Source organism: Natator depressus, chromosome 1, assembly GCF_965152275.1.
Source record: "Natator depressus isolate rNatDep1 chromosome 1, rNatDep2.hap1, whole genome shotgun sequence".
NCBI lineage: Eukaryota > Metazoa > Chordata > Testudines > Cheloniidae > Natator > Natator depressus.
In genome coordinates, this window is record NC_134234.1 from 194,160,627 (window position 1) to 194,173,694 (window position 13,068).

General features: G+C 41.5%; 1 protein-coding gene across 1 annotated transcript in view; it reads left to right on the forward strand.

Moving 5' to 3' along the window:
• Positions 1–13,068, forward strand: part of IMPG2 (interphotoreceptor matrix proteoglycan 2) — an 86,360-nt gene that overhangs the window by 56,877 nt on the left and 16,415 nt on the right. The window contains exons 8-12 of the mRNA XM_074973264.1: positions 2,333–2,494; positions 5,501–5,559; positions 8,106–8,123; positions 10,447–10,691; positions 11,695–11,780. Coding sequence (XP_074829365.1) covers positions 2,333–2,494; positions 5,501–5,559; positions 8,106–8,123; positions 10,447–10,691; positions 11,695–11,780 — 570 coding nt within the window. The remainder of the gene's footprint in view (positions 1–2,332; positions 2,495–5,500; positions 5,560–8,105; positions 8,124–10,446; positions 10,692–11,694; positions 11,781–13,068) is intronic.

Consider the following 13,068-nt stretch of genomic DNA (forward strand, 5'->3'; position numbering starts at 1 on the left):
GCACAGAAACACAAACAATCAGGTAGTAATAGCTGTCCACTACATGTAAATTTGCCGTCGGATGCCAGCTAGTTTTAGGTTTATTACCAATGAGCCTGACCACTGATGGTTACCCAGTGACACAAGAACCCTTCTTACCAGGAGAAGTCCAAGATCAGACTTCAGAACTCTGAGCCTCAGGGGAATGGAAATCCTCTCCTAAAGGTATAAACACTGATATCTGCAAAATTGAGATGGGGGGAGGACACTGTAGAGCACTAAGGAGCCCCAAGCCCCAAGACAGTTTACAAGATCTCTTTTTTTTTTTTTCCTTTAACCATCAGCAGCCTATGAATGGGGGGTTGGGAGGGAGAGAATTACATTTAAAAATCATTACAAGCTCTAAACAGTATAGAAGGCACTTGCTGATGGCAGTGAATCTTTTGGAGAAGGTGGTGTGATGGGGAAGGTTTCCGTCCCTCATGTCAGATACAGCAAAGGCTGCTCTTTAGTTTAAACAAAATCTCTCTCTTTTGTTTTGTTTTTTTTATTTTAATCTGCCTTGCGGGAAAAATTAATTTAAATAACAGGAAAAAGATCTTCAAGTTATACAAACCTAAAAAAAGTAATCCTAGAGGTTTGTAAATAAAAAACAAAAACGCCTCCAAATCAACTGGATTCCACCCTCCCGTCATTAACACTTAGTATAGGGCAATATTCTCCATTCTGTTTCTGTCAGCAGAGGGGAGCCACAGCAGGCTAATGCAATCTTAGAATGCATCAGGCGAGGTATTTCCAGTAGAGACAGGGAAGTGTTAGTACCATTATTCACGACATTGGTGAGACCTCATCTGGGTGCAGTTCTGTTCTCCTGGGTGTAAGAAAGATGAATTGAAGCTGTAACAGGTGCAGAGAAGGGCTATGAGGATGATCAGAGGAATGGAAAACCTTCCGTAGGAGAGGAGACTCAAAGAGCTTGACTGGTTTAGCCTAACCAAATGAAGGCTGAGGGGAGATATGCCTCCTCTCTATAAATAAATCAGAGGGATAACTACCAGGGAGGGAGAGGAGTTATTTAAGTTAAGCACCAACGTGGACACAAGAACAAATGGATAGCAACTGGTCATCAGCAAGTTCAGGCTTGAAATTAGAGGAAGGTTTCTAACCATCTGAGGAGTGAAGTTCTGGAACAGCCTTTCAAGGGGAGCACTAGGGGCAAAAAACCTAACTGACTTCAAGACTGAGCTTAATAAGCTTATGGAGGGGATGGTATGATGAGACTGCCTACAATGGTATGTCACTGATCTGCGACTGCTAGCAGCAAAGATCCCCAACGGCTGGTAATGGGACACCTGCTGGGGAGGGCTCTGAGTTACTATAGAGAATTCTTTCCCAGGTGTCTGGCTGGCTGGGTCTTGCCCACATGCCCAGGTCTAACTGATCCCCATATTTAGGGCTGGTAAGGAATTTTCCCTGGGTCAAATTGGCAAAAACTCTGGGGGGTGAGAGGGGAGTTTCATCTTCTGCAGCCTGGGACATGGGTCACTTGCAGGTTTAAATTAGAATAACCTGTGCATTCTCTGTAACTTGATATCTTAAACCATGATTTGAGGACTTCAATAACTGAGCCAGAGGTTAGGGGTTTGTTACAGGAGTGGGTGGGTAAAGTCTTGTAGCCTACAGTGGGCAGGTCAGTCTAGGTGATCACGATGGTCCCTTCTGGCCTTACAGTCTAAGTTGACCTTGGCTGGGGCGCATGAAGGGAGGAAGGACTGATTCTGTGGCATGTTCCCCCTGGGGCCCTGTGGGAAGCCTGACATTACAACAACAAAAAATTGCGGGCTGGGGCTGATAGGTAGGGTCACAGTGAAGCAGAGCTAAGAAGCAACTGTTCTTCACGGCACACTGCCCTGCTAACCCTGCATATTTTAGGTGAAGTTTGATTGGATATTGCTTGCTTCCTGAATCAGCAGTAATGCCCGCAAATTCCCCGGCAGCACAGCCTTCTGAGGCATCAGCCACTGGCACCAGGGTTGCTTCAAAAATTACAGTGCAGCTCTCCAGATCAAAGGGGATACAATTGGGTATCTGCAGATCACCCAATATCCATGCATATCTCATGAGATCCTTTGGTTACAGAAGCTGAATCCCATCCTATTTCACTGAGGGAAAAGGGGGGATACTTGCCCGCAAAATGACACAATAAACAAATAGGAAACTTGTGTGTGTCCTGCCCTCTGCATGGATAAAACCCACAAAGCGTAGAATGGCCCAAGGATTGAGCTTCATATAAAAAATAACCCAAGAGCAAATCATACAGGTCACTAAATCCCATTGTTTTCTTTTTTCCTAGATCAACAATGAGATCAAGAAGGAGGATGGGAAGCTGATGAAACCTGTTCCTGACCAGATGGTTGAGTTCAGAATCCTTATTTTGGGAGAGAAATACACTGAGGAATTGAGTGACCCATCCACCATGCAGCATCAGCTACTCTCAGAACAATTTATTTCCCAGGTAATTTACCTTCTCTGATCTTTTTCCCACAAGCTCCCGGTAGCAATGATAGAATGTGGAAGCCGTGTTAGGGACAGCTTTTCCTTATGTGGTTCTCCTGAGCTAGCTAGGGATTTTGCTGCCTGAGGCATGCTGGGAAATGTCCATCACCTCACTCTCCAGTCATTAAAAATGTGATGCCTCAAATATCCTTGCTGTCCTGATGTACGACAGCCTGCTCTGCCTTGAATGGTAAACCAGTGCTGCTGCTCTGAGATCCAGACTCTAACTCAGTGAGAATGCTGGGGCATACACTCACCATATGTTGTCAGCACAGCACTGTGGGATTTTCCCTTTATACTAGAACTCCCCAAAATTATGCTTTATGAAATGCCTGAGAGAGTGCCAGCCCAACAGCTCCAGCAGTCGTGGAGTTGTGTCCTATGGACAGTGTACAGGGGCACAGCCTGGTTCTTGTTGACGAGGGATTAATCTAGTTGAGCTTCTCCATCTCTTCGTACGGGACTATAATTTGGCTTTTTTGCAGGTAGAGATGGGAGGGTGCTTTTATGAAGGATGGGCTCCATACGCTGGGGCAGAGGGACTCAGTTGAAGCCTGAGTTGGGAAGTTCTCGGTTTCCTTTTCTGCTTTTACTAATGCATTTTGCTTTATTATTATAAAAACATTATTGCTTGGTGGAAAAGGCTTGGCTGATAGCAACTGCCCTTTTGTTCTGTTGCATCACTCTGCCAGTTTACACAGCTGCTTATCCAGGACTAAGTTTGGCCTTATTCTTTCTGAATATTTCAATGACTCACCAATAGGGTTGTGAGACAGGGCTTCAAGAAGTGTCAAGATTCTCATTGTCTCGTGATGGAATTCCATCTGATCTTAATAAAACTTCAGGGCTTGGAAAGGCTGTTTAAAATTTTAATGCTTCCTTGTTACTGAATGGCCTACCTAAATTCACCCCAGAGCTCTCTAAATTTTTGGCCAGTTTTAAGATCCAGAATACGTGAGAATACTGAGTCCCAACTGCTAAAGCAGAAAGGCTTCCCAGCTTAATTTCAATAATCTTAACAAGTGGAATGAACCTTCAGATGACAGTAAAAGCAACTACCTTCACGGCAGTGAATTCCTTTAAAGAGAGTGAATGATGGTCACAAAACAACAGAGCACTACTCAGTACTGTGTGGGAGCAGCGACATTTCCTGAATGGGTGGACACCCCTTACATGTAAAACACCATTTGTAACCTGAGCCACCAAGCCATACTCACTGCTCACTTAGGCCCTGGCTCAGCAGAGCATTTAAGAACCTGTCTAAATCTATTCCTCTTCATCAAAGTACTCAAGCACATGTTTAAATCCCATTGAAGTAAATGGAAATTAAGCTCAAAAGTGTTTTGCTGAATAAGGAAGGGCTGTTGAATCAGGGCCTTAAATCCTTCTGAAAATGCACCTCTTCTGCAATTCCCACAACTAGTGAGTCCATAATATTTGCTGTCCTAGAGCTGTTTTTTTTAAAAAAAATAAAAAATCGTTATTGGGCCACCAATATATGTGTGTGCACCGAAACTGAGCGTCTGTGTGATCATATCACTGTAACTCTGGACCTTCCTCGCCCCATCTCCCTGTTTCTCACCCATACTCATTGACATGTCCACATTTTGACCATAAGCCCTTTGGAGCAGGGACCTTGTCTTTCTTTTGTATTAGGTAAGACACCCAGCACAACTTTGGGTGCTATAAAATAACCAACAATAATGGCATTCTTTTCTCTAGCTTTATTCCCTTTTCAGTCTTATTAGTTGGAGCTCTTCTTGGCAAAGTCTGTTGAATCCATTATACTGGGGCTAACTCTATGCCAGATTCTGAGTTAGGTGGGAAATAGATGGACTCTATTCTTAAGCCAAAGGGTGTCACCACAACTGTCACGTATGGGCAGTTTAGGTCAGATGTCTTAATTTTCCTAGCTGTGTGGCCAAATAGTAGTGCCCTAGTGTATGTGGAAGAAATGTCAGATGGAATAGGGGCCACCTGGCATCTGGATGTTCCGTTCCTTTGATCCCCTGCCTATTTCTCTCTGTGCTTGGACACAGAAGCCTTTGAAAATCAGCAGCACTTGGGATAGTTTAAGTCTCACCAGAGACGGTTTAAAAAGAGGTCTGGGGGGTGGAATCTGGGGAGTAAAAAAATCTTGTGATGACAGATCACAGGGATTTTCTGTTCCGACATGAATCCAATTACTGGTGGTTTCTCCTATTTGTGGCCCACTATTGCAGCACAGTCCCCTCTGTAATTAGGCCTGGATACACCAGCACTTTACCACCCGCACGTTTCCCCTCCTAGCTTCACCCTCACCCGGTGGATTGTTATCTTTCTTCCACTCCTAAACCCTTGATAATTCCACCCAGTTAAAGCAGCCTAGCTAGCCCAGTAGCAATTGGCTGTGTTCTGCACTAGCACCTGGTTCGCTGACTCATTGCTGTGTCTTGGGATCTGCTATAATGTGTCCTAGATCCTAAGACTTTTGTCTTAATCTGTCCTACATTTAATCCAAAGAATTTTAGAGGCAATCATAACCTTTGGTGGGGGGGAAAGATTTGAGCTGGCTAAGCAGGATAGTAGTGTATGGGTGCATTGCTGTCAGGAGCCGTGGAGACCGTCAGTTAAATGGGCTCATATAAAATCTGATTGTGTTTTAACCTCATGCATATCTGTTGAAAGGCCATTACAGAATTAAGATGCCAGAGAGCTCTATTGTGATCATTCAGATTTGTAGTTCCCTTCTCTCTGTGTACAGTCATATGTCTGTAGATTTCCTGTAGGTGCTGGGTATACTCACAATTTCCTTCTGTTTTTGTAACAAGAAAGAGATGCCATCTCAGCTCATTTTATATACAGATAAAAAGTTCGATGATATCCTATGCCCTTTTCTATTATAAATAGATAACTCATCATTTTATACAACGCTGCAAATATTTCATAAAACATATTTATCTCTCTGGTTTTTTTTTTCAAATAGGTAAAAAATGCATTTGAAGGATTACCTGGATACAATAATATCCATGTGCTGGAATTCAGGTAAATAGATTTATAAAGGCATACAAACCTAACACCAGTGTTCTCAGAACTGACCTACACAACTTTTATTGATCACTGCTGCAGAGGACAAATTTGATCAGCTGTTTCTTTCTTCTGCCCCTGAAGTCAGTCAAAGCCTCTCTCATGATGTCTGCCCCTGTTTCTTTGTCCTAGGATTTAAATACAATAAACATGTCTTTTGCCATTTGATAATTCTCCAAGATTCTCAAATGTTCATAATTTGATACAGGTTAGTATTAAATGCAGAGGAATCCAAACACTCTTGGGAAAACTTTGAGTGTACTTAACTTTTTATCCAGTCTATTAGGGAAGACTGGATGGCTCAGAAGGTTAATGATGAAATATATAACATTTCACCTCTAAGTCACAAAGAGACATAGATGAATAATTTGTAACAAATTGTTTATTTGACGTATTTTGCATGTCTTTCTGTTCATGAATATTCTGTGAAAAGACTGAGTTTCTCCAATTTATTTGTTTTTCAGTATGATTCGAGTCCATTTGTTTTGTAAATATTGTTTCCAAGAGATTTGTAGCAAGTACTTGAAATTGAGATTTGAGCTGATTTGATTGGATGCACAGGTCACATGACATGTTTCTGTTTCCTGATTGGCTTGAGTATAACTTTTAGGATTAGGTTTCTGATGTGAATACACAGGAGTATGAATCTGAAATTTACCTGCCTTAACATTTTGCACTAGTTGATTTATAAGTCAATATTTCTCTGAATATTCCTGCCAATAAACTCAGCTGCTACAATACTCACCGGAAGCAAAAATGGCAAGGGACAAAGGATACTTTTGTGGTTGGAGCACCAGACTGGGAATCAGGAAATCTGGATTCAGTTCTCAGCTCTGCAGAGACTTGTTGTGATTATCTTGAGCCAAGTCACGCACCCTCTCTGTGCCTCAGTTCCCTGTGTGTACAAGGATAACACTTCTTTACCTTAGTGGGAGGGGGTTTGTGATGGTGTTCAAATGCTATGGTTATGAGTGCCACAGAAAAGCTGATACAGAATGAAATAATAAAACATTTAAAAGGTTATCTGTGGGCCTGTTTTTGGTAGGATTTGCCCGTTTGTGTAGTGACAAATTCAAATCTAGCCCAGTGTGCAGTGGTTTGTTAATAATTGGCAACTATTAGTTGATCTTTAGGTGCGTAAAATGAAGTGGTGGTCTCATAAAATGGTTCGCAGTTGATAAATGGCCACATCACATTCTCCCTAATATTTATCCTTGTTCGCAGTCTCTGCAAGGGAAACTTAAGCTTTGCAGGAGCATGGAAACAGCCCTTTCAGTTCTCACTTTTAGCAGAAGTCAGAATCAAAACACACAGGTGTGGCAGCGTAGAAAAGCCTGCATGGTCTCAGCGTATGTAACACCAGTTCCGTAGAGAAATGGCTTCCATCTCCCTTAATGCTATTCCAATACCTCCTATCAGTCCCAGCAGCGTGCAGAGTACGTACACTGCACACACCCCTAGCACGGGTATAAGCAGCAGTGTGTGCACTGCTTAGGCATGTAGAGTAAAAACATGCCAGAAGCCTAGAGTATACGCCCTGCCTACACAGCTGTCTCTTTACATGCCCAAGCAGTGCTTCCCCTGTCTACACTGCCTCCCTGCTGCTGGAGCCTTTCCCCATCACAGCAGAAGACTCTGGCACTGGGGAGGCAGCAGGGAAAGGCTCGGGGAGCTGCCAGAGACTTTCACTGCTGCATGTAGCTAATGCCACACTGTAGACACAGTTTGCCTTTCACGGCGACGTGTAGCAACACATGCACTACATGCTGCTGCACCTGTGGAGAAGGCCGAAAAGGCTGCTTGTTCTGGCAAGGATATCCTACTACTTTCTGATAAGTAAATATGTTTGTAAACTAGCCGTAAGTAACATTATTGTGCCTGTTTTCCCCCCTGATATATGCTAGCACAACTGCACTGACTTAGAACAACTCTTAGTCCCATTGAAGCCAGTAGTGAATCTCCCATTGAGTAGAGTGAAACCAGAATTTGGTCCCTTGTATAGCAGAATAACATTTTTTACTTGTAAGCTATTTAATTCGATTTATTTTCAAATTTGCCTGTTCTGTAGCATGTCAGAGCTGTCACTATAAGGAATAAACTAGAACATAGGTTCTGAAACTTCCTTGCACCGCGACCCCCTTCTGACAACAAAAATTACTACATGACCCCAAGAGGGGGGACCAAAACCTACGCCTGCCCGGGCACCGCTGCCCCAGGTGTGGGGGCCAAAGGCAAAACCAAAACCCAGGGGCTTCAGCCCCAGGCTGAGGGCTTGTAACCTGAGCCCCCCGACCCAGGGCTGACGCCCTTGCGCTTTGGCTTTGGCCCTGGGCGGTGAGGCTTGGGCTTCAGCCCCAGGCATAGGCATGTCTAACTCTAGCCTTGGTGACCCCATTAAAACGGGGTCACGACCCACAGTTTGAGAACCGCTGAACTAGAAGACTTAAATGGAATGACAAAACTGTTTCTCATTTAACATATTTATTTCTTTTTTTAATGTTTAGCTCTCCTGACGATGACAGGTAAAGGCAACATATGTATACATATTGTCGTAGTGTAAATTTAGACAGGCTCGCTAATTGCATGAGACTACCAGTTATTATGGCAGTGTGGTTATGAATTAAGGATACATCCAGTAAAAATATTATCCCTTGCTGTAGATTTACTTAAAACTACAAGTAGCTGACCTGTTTTAGGCTACAGATAGTCTAATCCAATTTTCTTATTTAACTAGTAATCAGAAAGAGTTACACAGCAAACTCTGCCTAAACATGAATCAGTTAGTGAGTTATAATTTTTTTGTAGGAATCTCTAGTTTAAAGCAAATAAAATTGCTTAACTGCTGTTTACTGTTTTTGCATTGCAATTTGTGGTAGGGCACCTAGAGCCATTGATAGGTGTCTCTTTTTTATGACCGTATAAAGCCAAATAAATTAAGACAGTGGTACATCTCAAGCAAACCCCGTTTAAGTGTTTGAAGGCCAATGTGGATGTGAACCTCAGTGGAAGTTGTAATCAACCTTCTTCAGCTGGAAGGAGAGATCAGACTGGGCCTGTTTGGGGAATGTTTCTGTGTATTTAGTATGTGTGTGTATCAAGATATCAAAGAGCGCTCTTTGAAGCCCGTATTAAGTACCTCAAAATCTGTTGAGGTGCCGTGTGTGTGTGTATGCACACACACACACACACACACACACACATTTTAGAGGGAATTAATACTTGACCTTTAATGGATTAGGAGCCCACAGTTTATTGACCTTTTGTTAGAGATTTCCTAAAATGCAATCAAAGAGAGAGCACTCTTTGAAGCCCTTATTTATCTGAAGAATTTTGAAGTAATTGCCAATTAATATGGGCTTCAAAGAATGCTCTCTTTGATACCTTTTTGGGAACTTACCTGACAAAAAGTCAATGAACTGTGGGCTCCTAATCCATTAAAGGTCAAATATAAATTCCCTCTAATACGCATCTTAACACAAAAGCTGGTTTCCATAAACAATCTTATAGAGAAGCAGCATTTGATTTTAGAAGAAGGGATTGAAAAGAAAAAACTCTGTCAAAACAGCAGAGTATTAAAGCCATCCCCTTACTCCTATGCACTTCTGCAAGAAAGGATGCACAAGAATCTATTCAGAGACACTCTGCTCCAAGGAACAGATGTTGGGGCCCGTTTCAGGTGGATGACCGTAGTTATTAATTGCATTTAATAGCTGCAACTGACAGCCTGGCTTTATTAAATCCAGATATTATTGTTGTCCAGCATATTGGGTTCTGATTTTTGCCCTATCTTTTCATTGTTGTGCTCTGTTTCCATTCCCCAGAGTGATACTTATGCCCATGATGTGCCTACAGTGGGTGAAATTCAGCCAAGGTGGCAACAGCAAAACTCCAGCAGAGTTGTGGTTTTAGTGCAGCTGCATTTGCTGCTTACATCTGAACGGAGCTTAGCTCTGTAGGCCTCACTAAGCCCAGCCATTGATTAGGGATGCATTCCAGCTCTACGGCAGGAGGAAAACCTATCTTTGGAGCAGGGTTTCCTGGTGCTTCATAGACAACCTCATTTTCTGATTATGCACTTTGTACAGTCAAAGTGTGAAACACTAACTAAAGCTCCCTAGTGCTTACGCTCGGTGTATGGTAACTCTGATTACTGCACTGTCTTGTGGGGAGGTAAATCCAAGTGTGCTCATGAGAAGAAAATTCAGAAAATAGGGTAGGATTGGTACAAATAATTCAGCTGTACAAATTTACAAAACAAAAACTTCTTAATAAAAATAAATGAGAGCAACTACATTCTTATAAATAGGCACTCTTCTGGGCATATAATATAAACACATCTTTAGATCTATCAAGAGCACCATTTAAAACAGGTTTAAATTGCAAAACTTGTCCACTACGGATGATCAAGGACACTCAAATTTTTATATTTTGTGCCTGTTTACATTTTCCCAGGCTGATTCCATGTTTCAAAGCAATTCATGGGGTTGACAAGGTCTTGTAAAAACCTGGTCTCTTCACGCATAGTATTTCCACTTCTGGATATTGGTTGGCCCTATTAATGACTATGATATAAAGCCAAATATTTGGGCTTGTCATGATGTTGGAAATATGAGATTTTGAATTTGGGTGGTGCACTCTCTGAAGATTTTGCTCCATCTGTGATACATTTTACAGAGATAGACAAACATAAAAACAATTAAATATATTTTTACCAAAGACCCCCTTTAAACTGTTGTATCTTTTCTAAGTGTGAGACCTGGCTCCTCAAACAACCAGAATGCATGATATAGCTGGCCAACTGTTTAGCTCTGATCTATATTTTCTTTTTTCTTTATAAAACCACAGTGGTGTGGAGGTTCACTACGCTGTCACGTTTGTTGGGGAAGCCATCAGCAATGCCACCTGGGACCTTATTAACCTTCAGTCCAACAAAGTGGAGGACAACTCCCTCGTAGAACTTGAGGATAACCCAACTGTTGTTTACACAATCAGTGACTTCAGAACTTATATTGCTGAAATCCTTCAAAAGAACTCTTTCCTTGAAAATGTCTCTTTGACCTTGGACCCTGACTCTCTCCAGCTCATTAATGGTGTGTATTACTTAAGAAATGCTGTGGTCTGTTAATCAGAATTTATGTTTAAAAAAGATGAAGGATGTGGTGTGGGGGATTAGGAGCTCCTCTCCCAAAAGGAGGAAGTTATATGCAGTGGTATGGTCCTCAGGGCTCCTCCTTTTCTCCTGATTTTATCAAAATCAAAGCAGATCAGCAGTGGTAGCATCCTATCCCTAACCCACCAGATTAGCCTCTCTTAAATTAATTTAACATTGCGATGTATAATTTTTAAGGTATGTATTGATGGGTTCAATCATATGTCAGTAACTAAAATGAAATACAAATTCCACCCAAAATATATACTTTGTATGTTATTGTATATCCTCTTATAGCAGATGATGCTGATGTCATTCTGTAAGAGTGAAATTCAGCTCAGTGCAGAAGGCCTTCAGAAGGCCCTATGTGCCACTTAAATGGGGCTCAAATGATGCATAGGGCCCTCTGTACTAGGATGAATTTCAGCCTAGTAGTGCTGAGTTGGACCCTGGCAGCACAGACCAGCGCCTGGTAAGTGCTGTCTTCTCGATGTCCTCCCTGTTGCCAGTGGAAATTGTTATCTATCTCCGGTCGTTATCCTTCCTCTATCCTTGCTTCAAGTGTGACTGATAAAAGGCATTCCAGACACTCAATCATTCTGGTGAGCACTTTGAGAAGATCCTGGAAGCAAATATGAGATGGAAAGAGGAAAAATGAGTGAGGGTTTTAGTCCAGAGTACCCTGTTGCTTCTACAAACAACTTCCTTCCAGTGCAACTTTTCACAGTAATTCTCTAAGGGCAAATTGGGATGATAAATTGGACAGTGTACACCTTCAAATTCTGAATGTTTTCTTATCCTCTGCTTTTAATTATTTTCAGGCACCCGCAGCTGTGACAGCATATGGGGAAAAAAGAGACAATAAAACACAGTTGGCATCATATAAACTACAATAAACATTCCATATGAACTGTGATTTTACAACTCATCTTTTATTTTCACAGTGAAAGAAGTTCTCTCCCCTGCACCTGAAGACACATCCAGGATTACTGAAAATCCAATTGTTCTTGAGTCTCCAGAAGTTGATGACGTAAGTACATTTCTGCACTGCATTCTCATTCTAGTGACTCCAATTTGTCCTCCAGCTGCCTACTTACAAACACAACCGAATAGTTTAACTCTACACGGTGGAAGTATGGTCAGAATCCAAAAACACAGTTCCCTGCCATGCTTGAAATACAGAATGAATGCTCAGAAATACACACAATATGGAGATATACAGTCTGATGACAGAGCTCTGTTTTGCAAGTCTTCCTTTTGGGAAATATTTGGTCTTAGGAGAGTGACACTCCTAAGTGTAATAGAACCTGATCTGTTCTTTTCGGTACAAGCCAGTACTGTGTTCTTGTTATAGCCTGTCTAACCACTTCTTCATTTTAGGATTCCCTTTTGGTTTCTTGTAATGTTTTGATTGTGTGGCTTTATAGGGAAATGATGGTCCTCACAACTGAAGAGAATCATTTGGGCCTTTTCTTGGAACAGAAGAGGTAGATGTGAGGGGAAATTTTGCCCATGGAAGAGATTAGATTAAAATAGAACTCCTGTTCCTCCTTTGCAGCTGTACTGTTATCACTGAGAAGTGCAGTGCTCAGCTTTTTGTAAAAACAAACCTACATCTCAGTAACAGCAACGGAAATCTAGACAAATATTGGCCAATAGTTTCATTTTTATACATCCAAGCTTGCTCCAAAGTTGAAGGCATTTAAGGCAACACCTGACTATATACATATTGAGAGAAGCTGAAATTAAGCCACAAAATTCAGACCCAGCTTCTGAACATCCCTGAATTTGGTGGTGATACGATCTAGGTTTTTATCTGGCCCATTATGCAGATAGTTTTGTGAGCCTGGACACACTTAATTTCAGGCCAAGTCCCTGAAGTCCTCACTCAAGTAGAACTCCCATTGACTTCATATGAGTGTATGTTATGATGTACATTATATTAATATACAGTATATTAACATGTGTAGTATCCCTGTTAGTGGGAATCTTTGGCTGAATAAAAACTTCAGAAATATCCCTATGCAACCTAGACATTTACATGGGAATTGCCATAACAGATTGATTATGGTGAACAGCATGAATATATTGACTAATTTATAGAGACTGGTTTTCTATATTGTATATTTACTAGAGATGAGTGAGTAGCTTAAAAATGTTCCATACTACATTAATAAAAGAAATAACTTTAGCTATGCTTACATCCCTTCTATGTTCACTTTCTGCAGATATTCTAGCAAATGAATTTATTGACAGGAAAGTTTGTGGCAATTCACTTTAACTGGATTTTTGAGAATATTTTCTGGAAGTCAATTATG